The sequence below is a fragment of the Bactrocera tryoni genome, chromosome 2 (genome assembly GCF_016617805.1).
Source record: "Bactrocera tryoni isolate S06 chromosome 2, CSIRO_BtryS06_freeze2, whole genome shotgun sequence".
Lineage (NCBI taxonomy): Eukaryota > Metazoa > Arthropoda > Insecta > Diptera > Tephritidae > Bactrocera > Bactrocera tryoni.
The window spans coordinates 63139011-63161293 of NC_052500.1; the positions used below are offsets into that span (position 1 = coordinate 63139011).

Below are 22283 nucleotides of genomic sequence, written 5' to 3' on the forward strand. Positions count from 1 at the left end.
CAGCTAAGGGGAGACTAGCCTCCCTGAGGATCTCGATCGATCTTGGTGCAAAGATTTTCCAACAACGCAAGAACCGATGGTAGCCCAGTCATCTAGTAATAGAACACACGAAGAAATTAGAGCACCGATACGTCCCCATTCTACTCATGGTGGAGGTGGGGTGCCTTTCTTTGCCAGTTCATAAATTTTGCAATTACCTGCGATTCCTCTGTCTCTGTGGGCTGAGACTATTACCAGACTTTTTATAAAATTACTCGATGCTGTTGACAATGGTGTAAGGCATTCCTTAATCAGCCTTGAGCGCATGGTTAGCCAGCTCAAGGCTAGTATCGTCGCCCTGCTATCAGAGTGGATAGTCATTTCGCCGAAGAAGGCTGTACTCCGGAGCAGTAAATCTTTCGTCATGACAGCAAACTTGGATTGAAAAACGCTACAGGAGTCAGTACGTCGGTTGGACTTCGAGCCAGCCGCAGTGGTTACTTCGTCGAAATAGCTTTTAAAACATAATGGCAAATCTCTGTCTTTATCGACTAGAATTTGATTGAACACTTTAGATGGCAGCCAGATGTTATTGTGGTCCGATATGGGCGTTTTCGATAATTATACAGCTAGGGGTTAGACGGACATGGCCAAATGAACTCAGCTTATATCGCTGATTATTTATTTACAGGGTCTCCGACGTTTTCTTCTAAAGCTCTGTTATGTGAGAGAACTACTTTGTAGCCCAAGACCCAATATAAAGCAAACTATTTTACCAAAGGCGAACAGATTCGAAAGTATTTTAAGTAGTTTGGTCTTATTAAAGATACGACCCCAAAAATAATGGACGACGATGATTGTTAGTTGCGAACTTGTGGCAGGCTTTTTAAAATTAAAATAATTACAAGTTACCATTCTATTAGCCACTATATTAATTTTTTTTATTGTGTATGGCTACTAAACTCAATTGCCAAAGATCAGTAGTCGGTTTCCATAAGTAATACAAATTTTTAAGTTGTTGGTGGCTACTATACAAGCGCCGGTTGCCATACGTAATAGAGTTGTTAATATTTTTCTTGTTTTATTGCAGCAAACAAGGTGAATTTGCAATGTTTTATTTTCGAACATCCTCATTCTAAGCAATTTTCGTCAATTCGGCATAAACTGAAACACTCAAGCACCAAAAAATAAAAGCAGCGGTGGGTGGGAGGCTTTCTTAAGTATGTTTACACGTACTATACGTAACACTGAGCGTAGAATACAGTTTTTGTTGTTCGTGGCTATGCTGCACTCTGCACGAATATATCTATTCACTGTTGCTAACAGCGCACATGGCCATAACAGCATGAAAGCCTTTTAAACATTTACTTGATTAGTAAATATGTCAGTAATGCATTTCCGGGAGAAGCAATGCGAAGACAGTGACCATCAAAATCAAAAATGCACAAACACAACTATAAAGTTTTTTGCACAGCTGAGCATAACACTTTGCGCTCATGCTGTCAATAGCAAAGCAAACGCATGCTGTTGACTTTTCGTGAACATTGTTATGTTATTGTTATTTCGCCCACCGCTTTTTTTCGTGGGCAGCTAACAGAAATGTTTGGCATAAAACTTTGTACTACTCAAGTGAGTCACACAGTTGCAGAGCGAAGGTCGTTCGTGGCGGTTCGTAAATTGTGATTAAAACGTGTTAGGACGTGTTAAATTACATGTGAAAATATTGTGGAAATAATTTGCTGTAAGAAAAGCACGTGCGAGATTGTCAACAGTGCAGAGGAAAACTAAGAAATAAAGAGATTATAAGAAAAAAGTTAAGCAAAAGGCAAAGAAAATCGTTTAAAAAATATAAGAAGTGCAGCGTTGCGGGCGACTTGCTGTGCATTGGTTACATTAATAACGGCAATTGTAGCAACAAAATTTCGTTACAGCAAATTATTTCAATTTGTTGCTTTTGTTAGCTGCAGTGCCCTTTTACATAACCTCATTTACACGCATCGAGTATTTTCTTTGCAAATAACTAAATGCATTTCAAATAACGGCACATAAATTAGTGTTAGTGTTTTGTTGTTTATGTTTATACAGTTACATAGAAGTGCTGGTTACACTATTTTGTGCGCTTTTAATAATTGTTTAAAAACTCGTCGACTTGCCACAACTGTGACTTTGTCAATAACGATTTTTTCAGCAAGCAGTTGGAGTGATTGCAAGCTATTATAATTACTTGAACGACCAGTTTTCAAAGTAAGCGGTCGAACAAAAATAAACACAATTACAGCAGCAGTAAAAATATGGCATTGATAAGTGCAGAGCTGCCGGTAACACATCTTAATGGCGTAGCAACATTTGGTGAGCCAAATAATTAAAATAACATAAATGTTTATTAATTTTTTAATAGTACGTAAAAAAAAAAATTAAGAAAGAACGTTAACTTAGGCTGCACTGTGGCTATAATTCCATGCACTGGTATATTTTTTAGAGCCGAAAAGACATCTGGAATATATTCCATGCCAATGTGGAGAAGAAATCTAGTCAAATAAAAAAAAGTTTTTTATACAAGAACTTTAATTTGTCTGTCAGTTTGCATGTCAGCTACATATGTGCTAAAGTAGTCCGATCTGAAAAATGTGTTCAGAGGCTATACTGCTGCCTGGAATAATACTGCAAACCAGATTTCGAGAAAATACCTGGTCAAATAAAAAAAAAAATTCCATACAAAAGCTTCATTTTGATCGGTCAGTTCGTATGACAGCTATATGTTACAATATTCCGAACGGAACACAACAATCTGAGATTATAGCGTCGCTTTGGAAAATAAGCTATGCCAAATTTTGTGAAGATACTTATCTAAAAACTTTTCCACACAAGAACTTGTTTTTGAGCGGTCCTTTTTGTATGACAGCCTTATACTATAGTGGTCCGAAATCCAACAAATTAGCAGTCAGCTTGATCGCGTAAATACCGATAAACAGTCAGACACGGCCAAATCGATGTCAGGCTTACATATCTTTTACATAATTTTAATGGTTGTCGACGTTTTCTTCTGGATGTAACAAACTTCGTTGCTAACTTAATATAATCTTTACAGGGTATAAACAAAATATTGAAACGCCTCAGCGGCCACTGCTGACAGCAAAAAAAAAAAACAAACTTTCATAAAATACATGAAGGTTGAGTTGACATTTACGCTGTCAGACTCAAACTCACAAAAACTTGTTTAGAACACTGTAAATCTGTTCTAGCCGCTAATGTGTGGAAAAATATGAGGCCATTAATGTTCGAAAACTTGTTAAGATTAGCAACCACATTCACTTAAAAAATAATTACTTACATAAATTCAGTTACAATCATTTTCTTCGTTCATGTTTGCCAATTGTAGCACTCCACTCACTAAATACATACAAGTATTTAATATAAAAATTCCCCAGACTCAAGTTTCAACTGTTGACAACGAATCCACGCGACCTTGGCTATAAGTTCTGTCTTGATTCTTTAATTGGCCCTTTAACAGTTACGAATGTGCTCGCTCCTTTTGTTTACTGTAGAACATGTGATTTGTAAGTGTAACTGTGAACGCTCAGCTGTTATGTAAATAAAATTTAACAGCAGTCGTCGGAGAGAATACTAAAGACAGAAAATTAAAAGAATTCGTATGAAATAAATTGATGAAATTAAAAAATTTTAGATTTCGATTTTGTTAAAGTAAATTATTCCTATTAAAAATTTTATTATGAAATATTTATGCATGTTGCTTAAACGTAGTCCGACTCTATTAGCTTTTTAAAAAAATTATGTAATTATTAAAATTTCTTCAAGAAAAAAACTTCTTTGAGAAGAATTTGCTTAATTTTCCCGATATACATACATATTTTAATAGAAAATAATAACAATAAATACATAAGGCCTTTTTATATTGAACACAAGAAATATTACTATCATTACTCAGCTGTGACTAGATGAATTCGCCTAGGCACCATGAACTGATCTAATATCCTACTGTTGCTTTTACAGAGGCTTCTTAGTGGTTTTCGCTCTGTCAATATGAGACTATTTTACAAAAGTAGTAGTAAGAGAACGACTCTATAAGAAGCTCGTCTATAGTAGTAGAGAGGAGCGACTCTATAAGAATATGTATTGTATTGGATCTATATGTGTTATTTTTTTAAAAGGAACGATCATTTAAGAAAAATATATAAAAGTAGTATTAAAAGCATTTTCCATCCGGAGTTATAACATTTTTCCATCTTTCGCGCAATTTGTGGACTCCAAACCGTTTTCCAGTGAGCATGTTCTGCATGGACCGGCAAAAATGTTAACCAGAAGGGGCAAGGTGTAAGCTATACTGTGAGGCTTCTCCGCCGCTGTTCTTCAAATGGTTTTTACTTGGTCCTGCAACATGAGCTCAGGCGTTCTCATGTTGGAAAACTATTAACTCTTGCCTAGCCGCAAATACTGAGTGTTTTTCGGTAATCGCTCGCTTCAATTTAATGAGTACTTGTCGGTACCGTATTAATAGTTTTTTTCTGAGTTTAAAATTAGATGATTTTGGTATTTAGGGTTATGGCAGTGAATCCATTTTTCATCACTAGTCAAAATACCGTTACAAAAACGACTTCTTTTTATAGCAACAAATCCTCTTTCAACGTCTCTTGGCTTGAATTCATATGACAACCAATTTCCTTGCTTTTTAATGTATTCAATTGCTTTTAAACGTTCTCAATTTAGCTACTCCCAAAAATTCCGCGCGCTTTTCTTTATCGAGTAATACTTCCTGTTCCTGCTTTTTAAACTTGTTTGACCGCCCAGGACGTTCTTTGTCCTTCAAGCTAGAACCACAACTATTAGACAAAGCAAACCAATTTTGACACGTCGGGCAACAAGAGAATTTTACCATAAATCCACTTAAATATGACTTATCAAAAAAAATTAAAAAAGCCATCATTTCGGCTTGGAAAATTATTTTGATTTATTTTAAGGTACAAAATGTGTGAAAATAATCATAAATTCAGGACAAATTCACTTTAGTTTGATATGACCACATTTTGCCTTCACTATGGCCTTGAGACGGTCAAAAACCGAATCGCAAGCTGCCAGAATGTGACTTGCCGGTATTTTGGCCCACTCACGGACAATGGCTTTCTTCAGCATCTCGACACTGGTGTATTTTTTACTTCGGACCTCGCTCTCCAAAATGGCTCAGAGAGAATTATCCATTGGATTCGCATCTGGTGAATTCGAGAGCCATTATGTGGTCGTAATGAAGTCCGGAACGTTATTTTTCAGCCATTCTGGGTCCACTCGCGCTTTGTGAGACGGTGCTGAGTCTTGTTGAAACGTCCATGGTTTGCGACTGAAATGTTTCTTTGCCCACGACTTCAAAGCAGTCTCCAGAACACTTTCCCGATAATATGTCGCATTTACTTTGACGCCAGGCTCGATTAAAACAATTGGAGAGCGCCCACTTGCGGTGACAGCGGCTCAAACCATTATTTGTGGCGGGTGCTGCCACCTGGTGGTCAACCGATGACTTAGATTCTCGTGTAAACAGTCGGTCAAGTAAACTCTATCGTTTTGAGAGTTTACAAATTGCTCAATTGGAAAAATTTTTTCGTCAGAAAACACAATGTTCGGAATTTGACCGCTTGCTTGCTGAATGAAACTCCACCATCCGCAGAGACCCCCTAAAATGCAATATATTATTCTTACTCGATCTGTGAAGATATTGCTCGAAGTATTTTGCACAAAGCAAAGGACCTCGCACCAAATCAAATATGAACCGGACTGACTACTGTCCTTCAGAGCTTTAAGTGAAATTTGTTTTTGCGGCTTACTTTTTGGAACGCCATTCTCTAGATAGTTGGACAGTTTCAACATAATATTCATAAACCTTCGCCTCGTCACCACTAATGATGCGTTTGATTAAGGTGTTACATGGGTTTCCACGAGTAAAAAAACAACCTTTTTTAACAATTATACATATAAAAAATGAAATATGGGATAACTTCTTACAGGATCATCTAAATTGAAAAAATATGTATTTTAGTAAAACCTTAAACTAGAACTTGGACGAAGGAAAAAAACTGAAAATTGTATTTTTGGCACACATATCTATAAAAGAATTAAAATTTCAGTGAAAATTTCACGACTTTTTTTTTCAAATAATTGTATTTGGAAAAAAATCCTGACCATATCTTTAAGAATTGTGTCTCAAATACCTGTGTAAAATTTCATGAAGATCGGTTGAGAAGTTCTCGAGAAATCTTGCCAACCGACTTCAAAAATACAGTTTCGCGTTTAAAGACGGCGCACTTAGTTCAGTTAGTCTCGAGCTCACAAGTTCTCAAGGCTGTACCTCCGAAACTATTACTCGGCACAACTTGAAAAGGACAATATTATAGAGATGTTGTATAATTTAATAAGACAATAAAAAAATCGATTTGTTGAAACCCGTAAACCCATGTAACGCCTTAATGGAGGGTCCTCAGTCACATAGCCAAACAACTCTTTAGCGACCTCTACTCGACGCCTTTTTTGCGAATTATTCTGGTTTTTGGATACGAATCTAGCATTGACACACAAGATATATGTTGAGTCGATCCACAAGAGATGCTGAGATCCTCTACTATATCTTTGATTTCAAAACAAAGATATTTTTCAAGCACTGCTTCACTGACTCAGGAAAATTAACCATCAAGGATTGATGGGCTGAGTTCAGACGTGGACGTAAAAAAGTGATTGTTATCGACAAAAACATCAAGAAAGTCAACAAAATAGTTTTGGTTTTCGGTAAAGTGTAGTTGTTCGAGATAGCAGGCATTTTAAAGATATCAACTGAGCATGTGTAGCATATCATTTGCGAATATTTTGGCATGAGAAAGCTCTGTGCTTAGTGTGTGCCGCACGAGCTAGCTTTTGACTATAAACAACGAGGAGCTGAGAATTCGAAGCAGTGTTTGATGAAGCGTAATGAACTCGAGTTTTTACGATGACATGTGACAATGGATGAAAAATGTCATCATCCGAGTGGACTGACCGAGCGTTATTGGGCCGTTTGAAAGACGAATAGAATAGCTTTCGCATCCGTCGTATACTCCACATCTGGCACCAATCGACTATTTCCTGTTCTCGGATCTCAAAAGAATGTTATTTGAAGCAAAGGACAAATTGCATTACAAAAATGGTAACGAAAAGTTGGAGGGTCGCTATAATCAGTGTATCACCTTTATAAGGAACTATGTAGAATAAAAAACGAATTTTGCCAAAAAAAAGGTGTTTTACTATGGTAAACCGTGGACTTTCAATTGACTTGTTGGTTGTGTTGGTGATATTGTATTCCGAACGTTGCGGTAACGTAGACCCGATTTGGAAACACATAAGTACATATTTCAGAGAAGTAAATAGCATATCTGCAAAGAAACTCACTCTGGTTCATGTCTTCTAAAATAATATCACTTGAGATCTGAGATTATTAAAATATCGTTGGGGACCAGTTCCGGTAAGTATCGATGTTTCTAACCGCTTTCGGACTATTTTTATGAAATTTAGCAAGCTGCTTATGAATGATTGCTTCGTTCTGAGCCCGGAGAGCTGACGTAATTTTTTTTTACCTTGTTCAGGATATATCCCACGAAGTTTGTAACACCCGAAAGCAGGGTTGGATACCTTATAAAGCGTAAGTTTAATGATAAGCGTGGCAGAGCAAATTAAACGATATCTGAATTAAAATCTCTTGGCTTCCACTTATAGAAACAATACGAAGTTTTCAGCCTGCCGAGTATAATTACCAGTTTGGTAGAACTTACTTTTATAAAATTTTGATTGCCCTGCTATATATTATATAATTAAAACCACATTACTGAAAGTAAATAATCTCAGAAGCGCCCACTTGTTTTACTTTGCACTTGAACTCATTGCGAATAATGGCAAGACAAGTAAACCAATTAGTGATGAAATTAAATTTGTTGTAGTAATATTACAAGGGCAATACTAAGTAATTTCTCAATGGATAGAGCTTCGTCATTCAACATGCAAATATGAGCGATGAAAATTCTAGCTTACTTATAAAGAGTGATCCATTTCGAAGTTCCCTACTTTTTTAAAGAAGAAACACAGAAACTTCAAATTTAGTAGGGAAGGTTTATTATCATTCGAAGGAACATTCTTTATCATTTATTTTTTGAAGATTAACTCTTTCAAATGTTGACCGTGGCTACATCTCTGATGGTTCATCCATCCATCCATCCGTTGAGTTTAATTTTCAATGATTCGTTCGAGCATTTCGACTAGTAACTGGCGAATGACACGCGTGCTGTTTTGCTACAAGGCCTGAATCGAAGCGGGATTGTCCACATAGACTTAACATTTTACATATCCTCACAGGAAAAAGGCTAACGGTGTGATATCATACGATCTTGCTGGCCAATCGACCGGCCCAAAACGTTAAATTATCTGTTCACTGAACTGTTATCTCAATTAATTCAAGCCGTCTTGTTGAAACTAAATGTCACTGCGATCACGAGCTTTAATTTTAGGCATCAAATAGTCAGTTTGCATGGCGCCTTAACGGTTGCAATTGACGGCTACATTCTTAATGGCATAATTTTTGGAGGAATATGGACCGATGATTATAACGGCTCACAAACAACACCAAATCGTTGTTTTTCTGGCTGAAATGGCAGCTGCTAAAACTCTTCAGGTTGCTCTTCGTCCCAAATGCAGCAATTTTGCTTGTTACATACCCATTAAGCCAGAAATGGAACTCATTGCTGAACAAAATTTTTTTTCAAGAGTTCATAGAGCGAAGCGATGTCGCTTGGGAAGGACGAGCGACTTCAGTTCTTGCAGGTTGTGCACGTTTTGTACGCTTTCAATTTAAGATCTGGACGTAATATGCGCTAAGTCGTTCCATACGTCAGTATGTCAGTTCGAGTTACTGCGAACGGCATGGACTCGACTTTTCGCGGTCTTCGTGTACACGGCTACGGCTGCTATATTTTCTTTATTGGTTGCTGAACGTGGTCTATTCGGTCGAATATTATTCAATAATGAATGCTACGTCTCAAGATGGATGATGATGTCCAGTAGGCCGATTATGCTAACCGTAAGTTGAGCGTAGCTCGCGAAACACATTCTTTACAGAAAGTGAGTTTTCGAAATAAAGTAGAACGCTTTCTTGACGCTGTTGTTCAGCCGTAAATCTTTCCATGATGAAATGCCAAACAATACTGAACAAAAATAACATGACAATTTGACAAGACTCGCGCGTGATCTGCCAAAAAATGCTATTGAAAAAAGTAGCTGTAGTTGGATCACCCTTTATATTTGTAAAAATCAAGTGACAAATCAGCTAAAGCAACGTGGACTTGTTGAAATTAAGCACGTGTTTTATACATTCTGGAATTTGCATAAAAACATACTCAATTTATAAACAATTGGGTCTACCTTGAAAATTTAATTCAATTTATTCGATTTAGTTTTAAGCCGCAGTATATGCTGAACGTTAGCCCAGAATATCTAAACCAGAGCGGGATTTCACAAAGATTGTCAGCTGCTATTGATGAGTGTTTATAACTGTAAGGAAAATAAAAAAAATTAAAGGGATGTCGAAAACAGGATGCTATATGAAATGAACTTAAATAAATGAATGAAATAATATATTTTAAGCGATGTTCACAGAAAAAAATATAGAGTAAATTAGACATTAACCCTCTGTGACTGACGTGATATTGTTCTAACAATTCTAATGACGTGGTAGACTACCAGACACCATTTCTATGTCTTATATTTTCCAAGTTCCGTTTTGTAAAACTAATACAACCATTTTTATTTATTGTTTATAAGTTTAAGTTATTATTTATAAAGGTATTTTTTTAATTCAAAGCGAAAATTGGTGTTACGTGTTATTTATCGGTATGGCATGATTTTTCTGCAAAAAACATAGACCTGTATTAGAAGATCAAAAAACAACTCAAAAATAATTTTTTTTGAACAAATGTTTTTAATTTTTTATTATTTAGACTTCAATTTAACAGTTGATATCAAAAAGTAATAAATCCAGTGGTAAAAAAAAGTATCAAACATGTTAAGTGGCACATTAAAGCCTATAACTTAACAAACAAAAAATATTTCATGTTATAATTTATGTAGCAAAAATTTTAGATTTTGCTTCATTTGCACTTAAGTTAAACAGTCTTAAGACTTGAGATCATTTGTATATATATTTATGTATAAAAACTACAACTTTTCCTGGCAGGTTTCACAAAGAGGCTTGGAGCACTGGAGGCAGATTGGCTTTAAGCAATCACAACAGCAATACCTTGTTACTCTTTGTATTTTTTGGGGACAAATTGAACACAATTTTCTTCCACTTGGTGGATTAGATCGAATAATTGGTGGAGGAGGGGGTAGATCTTGGCCAAGAACCCTGGTGAGAATCATTCTTAGTTCTCTTGGCAACCTTTCATTGTACACCCGGAATTTCATATGGTCTAGCACCAATTCTCTTGCCAGATTAAGCATAAATGTTTTTCTTCTCATTTTTACATCACTGTCAATACACATTTGATATAAGACAAAGGTATTAACACCAACCATATCTAGTACTCATTTAAATACTGCCATAGGCCACGACGAATTTTTCGACTGCATGAATATATCGAACACTTTTTATCAATTTCGTCAACTCCTCCTTTTGTATGGTTGTAATCAACTATCATAACAGGTTTTTTTGTATCAGTATCTATTTCTTGACAATGGTGAGAAGACGAAATCAGCAAAACAGCTTTATTTTTTTCGGTACATATGATAATAGGCTAAATTCTTTCGTAAAACCATACATTGAACTCCCGACTTCTCTAGTTTTGCACGGTAAGAAAGAAGGCGGTATCTCAACTTTATTTTTTTTTTAGAGTTCCTAAGTAAGTCAATCCCTTTTTCAGCAGAGCTTCCATAAGTGGTATAGAGCTAAACCAATTGTCAGCCGTAATGTTCCGGTTTGAGTTTTCGACAATCTTCACAAGTCTTAACACAGACTGAGTTGGTACTGCCAATTTCCTTTCCTGTTCATTTAACCCTATGCCGTCAGAATTTTTACCATGATAAATATAAGCATTGTAAATGTAGTATGTGCGAGCATCGACTAACAACATTATTTTAATGCCATACTTTGTTGGTTTCTGAGGCATGTAAATTATAAACTTGCAGCGACCTTTAAACGGCAGTAACATTTCATCGATGCAAAGGTATGGTCCGGGTGTATATTGAAATTGACTGTTTAGGATAAATTTGTTGAAGAAATTTGAAATTGGTGCAAGTTGATCTTCTTTGAGACGCTCCGCTCTGGTAGTTGAATCGTCAAACCTAAGGCAGTTTACCAAAGAAGAAAAACGTAAATTTGACATCCCACAACGAAATATTTCACGGCCACTGCCATCGGTTGCGAATATTGTATGAAGATCTGCGTCATTACATTTAAAAACTGAAGTGTAGTATAGTAGGCCAATGAATGCTTTCATTTCCGTTACATAAGTATCCATAAGTTCCACCTTTGTAGTATTATTAAATTTAGCTCGGTACTTACAGAGTTTTTGATTAGTATATTGTACTAAACATTCCAACATGGATTCGTCAAACATTTTGGACCAAAGCTATAAATATCCTTCAAAGGTAGAAGTATGCAGACGACCTGGTAGTCTAACTATGTTATGGGCTGCTGTTCTAGATGTTTTTGGTCGCTCTCTTGCACTCCACATAAATCCTTTCTTACCTTTGTAGTTGTCGCTTGTTGGATGTTGATTCACTTCTTCACAAATATATTTTGGCTCAGAGGTAGTCGCATGTTGTTCTTCATTGTCTTCATCATTATCTAAAAGTGCCGTTTCTGGCTGAAAATTGGGGTCATTGCATTCACCATCCATATCGCTGAACTCATGCTCACACTCTTCCTCCAGCCACTGTGGTATTACCTCATTTCGGTTTTTAAAAGTTCCACATGAGGTTCTCTTAGAACAATGTGGCTCTTGCGATATGTTTGATTTCTCCATAATAACAAAACTATAAAATAACAATTTTACTGACGTGTTGTTTAGGAGACACTATGAAAATATAACAAAAATACTGATGTGATTGTCTCACAGACACCTACCTTAATATTGATGTGTTTGACTCGCAGACACTTTATCGATTAAAATGGCACGTGTGCTTACATCAATCGATCTGAACAAACTAACATAGGCATGAGTACACAATAAGAAGGTACAGAGAACGAGAGAGTAGATGTATGGAAAATAACGGTACAAAATACTCTTTTGTGCCTGTTGGTGTCTGCTAGACTACCACATCAGTCACAGAGGGTTAAGGCTGGCTATGTCGTTGGAGATCACGCTATTATAAAATGAATTATAAATCCAAAATAAAGTCGAGCAGATGTCGCAAAAGAGATGCCTGACAACGTAGCTGAGGAACCTGTATTCCACAAACCCATAATTACTGATCTCGAGAGCTGGGTTTATGAACATGACGTCGAAACTCTCGAAAAATCTAGTGAATGGCGATCAAAGAATGAGACGAAACCGAAAAAACCGAAATTCGATGATGCCAGCTGAGGTTTATACTATAAGAGGGGTATGGCATATTAGTTTAAGTGTTGACATGCTTGCAATAGCTCAAAAGGAGCCTATTTTGAAAGCGATAATAAATATTTGTATTAAAATACATGAAAATGCTGTTTTGGTTTTTGTCAGTCCAGGTCAAATCATCAGATGTTATATTTAATTCTAGAGGAAGGCTGAAGATACAATTTTCTTCGCTCAGGCAACTTCGACATATCGGCCAAATATTAGACTGACCGCATAGATGTCCAATGGGCAATTTCCAGTTAGTAAACTTATAACTAGGGAAATATGAACCTTTTTTTAGAGCAAGTAAATTTATGCACCCGAACAAAAACCAAACATTACAAGTCACTAATCATCCTCGTTCAACTATATGGTGCCGAGGCATGGACGATGACAACATCTGATGAGTCGGCCTTACGAGTTTTCGAAAGAAAGGTTCTGCGGAAAATTTATCGTTCTTTGCGCATTGACAACGGCGAATATCGCAGTCGATAGAACGAGGAGCTGTTCGAGATATACGACGAAATTGTCATAGTTTAGCGAATTAAGCGATAGCTACTACGCTGGCTAGTTCATGACGTCCGAATGGATAAAAACACTCCAGCTCTGAGAGTATTCGTTGCAGTACCCGTCGGGGGAAGGAAAGGAAAACGAAGATCTTCACTCCGTTGAAAAGAACAGGTGGAGAAGGACCTGCCTACACTTGGAATCTCCAATTGGTGTTAAACAGCGAAAGGAAGTACGACTGGCACGCTGTGGTAAACTCGGCTATAGCCGCGCAAGCGCTGTCTAAGCCAATAAAGAAGAAGAAGAAAACCAAAAAATACAAAAAATAAAAAATATGTGTTGAAATATACATACATACATAAATCTTTACTCGTGTGCTTGCCATACCTACATATTGATATCTCATATTTCATAAGTAAAAAAAATATTCTCTACACGACAACATCGAAAAAGTTTGCTTAAAATATACCAGGAATCGGATGTAAAAAACTAAGCAATAGAAAGTGCAAAATACAAATGCGTAAACTCATAAAATAGTTTATGATTGTGAGCTAAATATATCAAACCAGCAATTAAAAAAAAATAAATAAGCAACAAAAAACTATAAAACTCCGCCAGCTGTGGCGCTAAACTTTTACTGCCGCAATAGTTTTTATTACAAAAGTACAAAAAAAGTGCAAATTAAAATTGAAATTGACATTTAACTGCGGCTAAACGTGCTAGCAATGGAGTGCACTGCACGCATGCGCGCACAAAAGCAAACAAATGATTATGAGTAATAATGTCACAACAATGCTTAACCAGCTTACAGTGGTCAATGTGTGCACATACAATACATATAAATATGTAACTATGTTGTACATATCTATGTACATATACGCATGAGTTATGTTGGCAATTAATTGAGTTTGAGCTTTATTAACCTCCGGCGCGAAGTAGTTTTTCATTGTAGTTTTCCTTCCACTTTTAATCTTTGCGTTAGTTGTTGTTTTAAGTTAATATTTTTTTGTTGTCCACTACTAAGCTAGTTTAGACGTATTTGTGCTTTACTATGCCTGAGCACGTGTACAATTAGTATAAGTCATTGACGTAGTTACCGAGTGAGCGTGAAGAGAGCATCGAATAAAAATATAGAGTAATCTACAAAGCTTTTATGAATAATATTGGTATATACATATATATAATATATATATATATATATCGACAAATTTCCGTAATGAATGCACTTATATGCTCGCATATATATTTTAAATTGCATCTTGTCATTGTTTCCAGAAATAGGTGTTTCACTCATTCTATGCAATTTACATTTAAAATAATTTCATGCGTCTTATGCTAATCGTTTTTACTTAAAAATTATTCATACACTGTAAATAAAATGAGTTTTGGAAAATATCACGTGGTATTCTAGTTTCGAAATTTGAGAAACAAATTCATTTCTGATAATTAAAAATATCTTCTTAAAATAACTTTCAAAATTCAAATTATTTGCAAAGTTAAACTTAGGAGATCGTCTCCGTCAGGCTCTCCGAAAAATCACTGATTTTCGCGATTTTTTTTTAATGGTGGAATTAACTAATCAGTTTTGGTAGCGGTTTGAACAAAAAGTATCGATTTTTCCCTTTTTTCAACAGTTTTTCGTAGAAAAAATAGGAAGATTTCAAAAAAAATGAAATCTTCCATAACCCTATACCGAATGAAGTTAAAAATATTCTCTCCAAATTGGAACTAGATATCTCCAAAACTTTTCCTTTAAGAGTGGAAACCGTTTTGAAAAACACCATTCTGAGAAAAAAGCGTTTAAAGATTGGAGTCGCTATGTTTCCCACTCTGTTCTCGTTCTACAAGAAACGCTGTAGCTGCCGCAATAATTTTAATTTCCATTTAAAAATTTGAGAGAATGTTTATTATAGTGTATACTATCCGATAATCAATCAAATAAAAATCAGTTTCTCTAAACTTTCATACTGAGACGATCCCTTAACTCTTAACTTAAAATTTTAAACGTGTTTTTCTCGAACTAAAAGTTAATGAAAATATGCCCGTGTTTTTATTTTTTTATTAGCAGCGAAACCGATGAACCCAGTGGATGTCTAAAAGAGTATGTTAAATATAATTTGGATGATGATTTTGGACGGGAAGTGGGTGGGATATGCTAACAATGAACAGATGTCATAGGAACGTGTTAAAACTTGACCCAGCGAAGGCTGCTATATTTTCCCAATTATCCCAATCTCAGAAGGAAATGAATGAGTGAATACAACGGCTGTTGTTAATGAGGTTCTTGGCTAGGGGCAGAGATCCGCGAGTTTTAAAAACTCAACATTGATGTCGACAAAGGAAAGAAACGTACTGGGATATCAGTACCCCAGTTCTACGGGGCACGGGTGCCACAGTCCATGAAGATTCAGACCAAGAAATCGCTGTGTGCATAAACATGGAAAAGGAAAAAGAACTTTTTCGAGAGAGTCCAGGCAGAAGCCAAACAAGTGGGATTTGAAGCCAAAAACGCGGTATTAGCAGGCGATCGAGATATGATATCAACTCGGGGGTACGTCCAACTTGAAGGAAGCAGACGTGCCTTAGGCCAGAGAGGAAATTTCGCTACTCGTAACTGGTGCAATGCCTTAAATTCGTCTGATGTTTGCAAAATGCATTGAGAAGCATATCAGTGGAAAGTGGCATCGTGCGACAGAAAGCGAACCGACGGTGTTTGAAAAAGACGAAGTCCAGTGTAAGCACGCCAACAACGTACAAGGCAATTTCCGCAACCAATGAGATTGCGAAACGGAATTTTCCTTAAACGTTATGAAAATGCTCACTACTAGCTAAGACTTCAAATCGTACAATAAAAAAATTATTAAAAAGTTGGAAGCTCGCAATAATTGTTATATCGCCATTGGATGATTGATGAGACGAATTGATATTGAGATGTTTGTCTGCCCATCTTTTAGTTGGTATACTATAAGTACAACTAGGCCCATTTTCCATTTCATTTTTAAACCATTCAGTTTTTTCTTCAAAATAGATAATATACAATATCTCTACAAACTAAATTTGTTGTGTAGTTGCCTTTATGTTGAATATATCAATCAATTTCTGAGATATCTCAAATAAATTAAAGGGATTTTTTTTTTAACTGCAGTACATTTTGAGTATAAACTAGTTCGGTACCTCAATATAATGATTTTCGTTCTTCCCGTTAAAGAACCTCGTATATACTGGTTGATCTGTGATATATTTTAATGAAATGCTGTGAGCTTGAAATTAAGTGACTTGTTTGTGATTGAGACTAAAAATTGATAAAGTTGTCACAATATTTTTTGTCACCCATAAAGCCAATACAGCGCTTTCCGTTCAAACGATCATACTTGTATATTGGTTTTTGATCCATGAATTGTATAGAGCCGACACTTTTTCCAGCTCTCAGTTTTTGAATTCTTGCTTATTATCCGCCGAAAATAGCGATTTTTCCAGAATTATTTCTGAGAAAACTTTTAAATTTATTGGTCCAAAGCTTTTTACACATATTATGGTATCTTTTAACTATATTTTAAGACTTAGTATTAGTAAAAATATTTGAATAAATCAAAATAGATTTCGTTAAAGTAATATTAAATCTAATAATTAATCGAAGGAATAAGCAAAATAAAAGTTTTTGACAAAATAGTGGCTTTTAAAAAAAAGGTTTTTTGACCAAAATATCCGCCTTAAATTGTCTTAAAAAATATTTTCCGGTGAGAAAAAGTCTTCGATTAACTATTAAAAAATATATTTAAGAAGCTCGTGTTAAAATTTATTGGTCAACGACTTTTAAAACACCATTTTGAGAGAAATGCATTAGAAGTTTGGAATGTACTTCGTAACTTCGAAAATATTCCCAGCAACGATATAAAATTTTCTGTGTATATTTTTAAATATAAGTATGTACATTAAGAATTTTTTGAGGATTCCAACTGTATATAACCCCTTAAGTTTGCTACGAAGTTTATAACATCTAGAAGAATATGTACAAGGTATAGAAAGTCCCGGATATAATGCCGGCAAGAATGAAACCGCAAAACAAGGAGCTAAGAAGCTGACGAAAGATTTTGTTAAGAAATTCGAATACTACGTAATGGATGACGAGACCTACGTTTTAGCAAACGTTTCTCAGCTACCTGTAGAGAATTTTTAAACAGCCGATTCTCGAGGAAATATTACTGAAAATTTTAAAGCTAAAAAGGTGACAAAATTATCAAAGAAATGTCTAGTGTGGCAGGCAATTTGCAGGTGTGGCATTGCATCGGGTACATCGTTACATAGGGTACAATCCACAGCAAAATATACGTGAATGTTGAGAGCTATTGGGCTTCAGAAAAAGCCAGAAGCGGGCAACAAAAACAGTAACCAAAGACCTTCAAGACTTTAAAAGAAAGTGGTCTTCGGCAGCTATGAGAGTATCGGACATTAGTGTTAGTGCTAAAAGCACTAATGGACGGGGTTCAGGAAAAAATAAAAAATAAACTATTAATAAAACATAATTTTTGGTTTTATCTCCTAATATACATATGTATATAAATGATAAGATAGAGCAGTTGAGTGAGTATACGCGAACTAGTCCCTCAGTTTATAAGATATCGATCTGGTATTTTACACATGCCCTTTTCTCCCTAAAAAGCTGATTATTCATCTGACTTTATCTATAATACGCTACAACCTTAGTTTACATTTTTTTGTTTTTTATTTTTTTTAACAGATTTTTCGTAACACAATTTTTTTTCTCAGTGCATCACCTCTTGACCAAAGTGAATAATTGTTTTACCTGGCTGCCAACAAACTAAGAAAGAAGCAAAGTAGTAAAGCAGTAGCAAAACTGACTTATATTCCAAGCCACCTGAGAATATCATTTTATTTTAAAAGCTGCCTTTGAGAACACTGCACACACACGCACACGGCGAGATAAGTATGCAACGTTAATAAGAAAATTGCATTTGATTTTGATTGAATTTTATATCAATTAATAATACATATCTAAGTATATGCATATAAATATTTACACTTAGACGTGTACGTATGTATGTAAGTGGGTTCGTGCGTTTGCTCTTTGCTTGATTTGCGTTTGTCGCGTATCGTGATTGAGCTGCTGTTGTTGTTGATTGAGTCTGGGGCCATACTCATGTAAATCTAATGAATTCAGTATAAAATTGAATTGCATTTAAAAAATTAGTTTATAGTTTTATACGGAATAAATGAGACACAGTACAAAGAAAGCGTGCGCGTGAGTAAGGTCGAACGAGTGAAAGCGGAGTGTTTTGTACTAGTAGAAATTCGCAATTTGTGAAAGGACAATAATATTGTGATTAAAGTTTTGAACAATAAAGTGACGTCGAGACAGTAATGTAAGGATACATTTAAAAAAAAATTAAAATAAATGAAAAATATAAAAATAAATAAATAAAATATAAAAGAACATGACAAAAATATATATGTATATATATATATATATATATATATATATATATACATATATACATATATAAAATAAAAAATCTGAAAAATAGTAAAAAATAATAATAAAAAAATTAAAAAAATAAAATTTAAAAAAATAATAAAAAATTAATTAAAATAAAATAAAGCGAAAAACTTAATTTAAAAAATATGTAAACAATTTGTTTGTGTTTGAAATTAAGTATATGAACACAAATATGTAATATGTGAAATGCTTAAATATATGCATGTCATCTAAAAAATACCATAAATTAGAAAAACTGCCTAGAAACTGCTGATGTGCCGCCCCTCTTTTAATGTGTCAAAAAGTGTACTTGACATACATATGTACATACATACATACATACATTTACAATTTGAATTAGTATCGACGTGAACCTTCAATTAAATTCGCAAAATACAAACAAATGTATTTGCATATATACATACACACCCATATATGATTATACATACATATGTATATACGACTACATTGTACATATAAGAATTGGCGTTTGCATATGCCGTATGCATACATACATACATACATACATACAATATGTGCATTTATATGGTTAATTCTTTACCAAGTGTAAAAAAATGGCAAAATACGCCATAATAAATTCAAAAAAAACAACAAATATAAAAAACAGCAAAATAACAACAAAAAAATTGTAAATGAAATCGCATAAAATCAAAAGTTTATTTACATTTCAATTGTGTTTTTTTTTTGTTTTAGCTAGCGCGTTGTGTCTATCTTCTTTAGCGGTCATATACTTAGGCGTCGTCGGCACTTTGGTCATTAAACGCTGCGCTGAACTTTTACTGGAAGTGTTGTGTTTTTTTTTAATTGATTCTTCATTCGTTTGCTGTTTGTAAAGAACTTGGTAAGTATGAATTTTAGTGAATATGTTATATAAAATAGAATAAAAAGTGCAAGGAATATAAAATTCTTTGGCTATTTGCGTGTGTTAAAAAGTGCAATTCATCGTATTTATGTTTATAAAGGCAAAATGCAACTCTAGCTAAAATATGCATCTATTCTTCTTCTTTATTGCCAGTCAGACAATGTGAAACAATATACAAGTTGATTTAGCACAACTGAACTTTCAATATAAGACGTACTACGTCGGCCAGTTGTAATACAATTCATTACCAGAATTGTATAGAATTTAAGTTTTCGAAGCATGTTTAACAACCCAATCGGTTAGCAAACATATCTTCTTCTTCTTTTGGCGTAGGCACCACCCACGCGGTTATAGCCGAGTTTTCAACAGCGCGCCAGTCGTTCTGCCTCTTCGCTGTTTGGGGCCAATTGGTGATTCCAAGTGTAGTCTGGTCCTTCTCCATCTGATCTTTCTAACGAAGTGGTGGTCTTCCTTAAGCTTTCGTCCATTTGTACGACAAGACTTCATCAGCGCACCCACTGTCTCTTAATTCACTGAACTATCTGCATGTTAATGTCGTCATACAAGGTGCTTTCCAAAGTAAACAGGACTTAAAAAAAAACAGAACAACATTTTTTTTTTCAAATCATCAATTTATTTCAAAATCAATTTATTTTATTCAAAATAGTATCCTTCTGCTTCAATAGAGCTTTTTGCACGGTCCAAAAGTATGTTGAACGAGTGTTTTAGCTCGTTGGCCGGTATGGTCGCCAGTATGCCGGTGCAAGCCTTTTGAATGACCTCTACGTCTGCATAACGCTTTCCTTTCATGGGCAAATGCATTTTTCCGAAAAGGAAGAAGTCGCACGGTGCCATATCAGATGATTCAATTCCATTTCCATGACTTTCAATGATGATTTCGGCAAATTTTTAATGAAATCACGCACCATATGTAGCAGTTCACACAAGTGAGGAAAGTTCTATGAACATCATTCACTTGAGAGTGGCCAGACCCCCAACACTACCAATGTAAATATATACTTACCTTTGTGTATTTTTCCATATAATTGAACAATCTTAATTAAGGATGGGATAGATAGATACTTAAATTATGGAGAGAACACTTCTCCAGCCTGCTGAATGGCAGCGAACGCACAACACCAGGAGAAAGAGAACCCGATTCCCCAATCGATGACGATGGAGCAGACGTTCCATTACCCGACCATGAAGAAGTTCGAATAGCAATTGCCCGCCTGAAGAACAACAAAGCGGCAGGGGCCGACGGATTGCCGGCCGGGCTATTCAAACACGGCGGCGAAGAACTGATAGGGAGCATGCATCAGCTTCTTTGTAAAATATGGTCTGACGAAAGCATGCCCAACGATTGGAATTTAAGTGTGCTATGCCCAATCCATAAAAAAGGAGACCCCACAATCAACGCCAACTACCGTGGGATTAGCCTCCTCAACATCGCATATAAGGTTCTATCGAGCGTATTGTGTGAAAGATTAAAGCCCACCGTCAACAAACTGATTGGACCTTATCAGTATGGCTTCAGACCTGGAAAATCAACAACCGACCAGATATTCACCATGCGCCAAATCTTGGAAAAGACTCGTGAAAGAAGAATCGACACACACCACCTCTTCGTCGATTTCAAAGGTGCTTTCGACAGTACGAAAAGGAGCTGCCTTTATGCCGCGATGTCTGAATTTGGTATCCCCGCAAAACTAATACGGCTGTGTAAACTGACGTTGAGTAACACCAAAACTCCGTCAGGATCGGGAAGGACCTCTCCGAACCGTTCGATACCAAACGAGGTTTCAGACAAGGCGACTCCCTATTGTGCGACTTCTTTAACCTGCTCCTGGAGAAAATAGTTCGAGCTGCAGAACTAAATAGAGAAGGTACCATCTTCTATAAGAGTGTACAGCTGCTGGCGTATGCCGATGATATTGATACCATCGGCCTCAACACCCGCGCCGTTAGTTCTGCTTTCTCCAGGCTGGACAAGGAAGCACAGAAAATGGGTCTGGCAGTGAACGAGGGCAAAATGAAATATCTCCTGTCATCAAACAAACAGTCGTCGCACTTGCGACTTGGCTCTCACGTCACTGTTGACAGTCATAACTTTGAAGTTGTAGATAATTTCGTCTATCTAGGAACCAGCGTAAACACCACCAACAATGTCAGGCTGGAAATCCAACGCAGGATTGCTCTTGCCAACAGGTGCTACTTCGGACTGAGTAGGCAATTGAAAAGTAAAGTCCTCTCTCGACGAACAAAAGCCAAACTCCATAAGTCACTCATAATGCCCGTCTTGCTATATGGTGCAGAGGCTTGTACAATGACATCAACTGATGATTCGACGTTGAGAGTTTTCGAGAGAAAAGTTCTGCGAAAGATTAGCAGTCCTTTGCGCATTGGCCGCGGCGAATATTGTATTCGATGTAACGATGAGCTGTACGAGATATACGACGACATTGACATAGTTCAGCGATTTAAAAGACACCGGCTACGTTGCCTAGGTCACGTTGTCCGGATGGACGAAAACACTCCAGCTCTGAAAGTATTCGACGCAATACCCGCCGGGGGAGCAAAGAAAGAGGAAGACCTCCACTCCGTTCGAAGGACCAGGTGGAGAAGGACCTGGCTACGCTTGGAATATCCAATTGGCGCCACGTAGTGAAAAGAAGAAACGACTGGCGCGCTGTTGTTAACTCGGCTATAATCGCGTAAGCGGTGTCTACGCCAATTAAGAAGAAGAATAACAATCTTAAATTCCCTAACTCGTATCACATAATCCAGAAAGAAACTTCTAGTAAGA

The 22283-nt window shown here is 36.0% G+C and overlaps 1 protein-coding gene across 3 annotated transcripts in view; it reads left to right on the top strand.

The window, feature by feature from the left end:
- Nucleotides 1-22283, top strand: part of LOC120767851 (alpha-tocopherol transfer protein-like) — a 64485-nt gene that overhangs the window by 2490 nt on the left and 39712 nt on the right. The window contains exons 1-2 of one of the 3 annotated variants that reach the window (XM_040094155.1): nt 18340-18481; nt 19309-19456. The exons of 1 other annotated variant lie outside the window; for it this stretch is intronic. Coding sequence is in view for 1 of the 2 variants with exons in the window: in XM_040094151.1 (XP_039950085.1) it covers nt 2271-2328 (58 nt within the window). In the remaining variant the exon portion in view is untranslated. Of the gene's footprint in view, nt 1-1636; nt 2329-18339; nt 18482-19308; nt 19457-22283 lie in introns of those variants that run through there. One more of the 3 variants, XM_040094151.1, reaches the window with a different exon arrangement.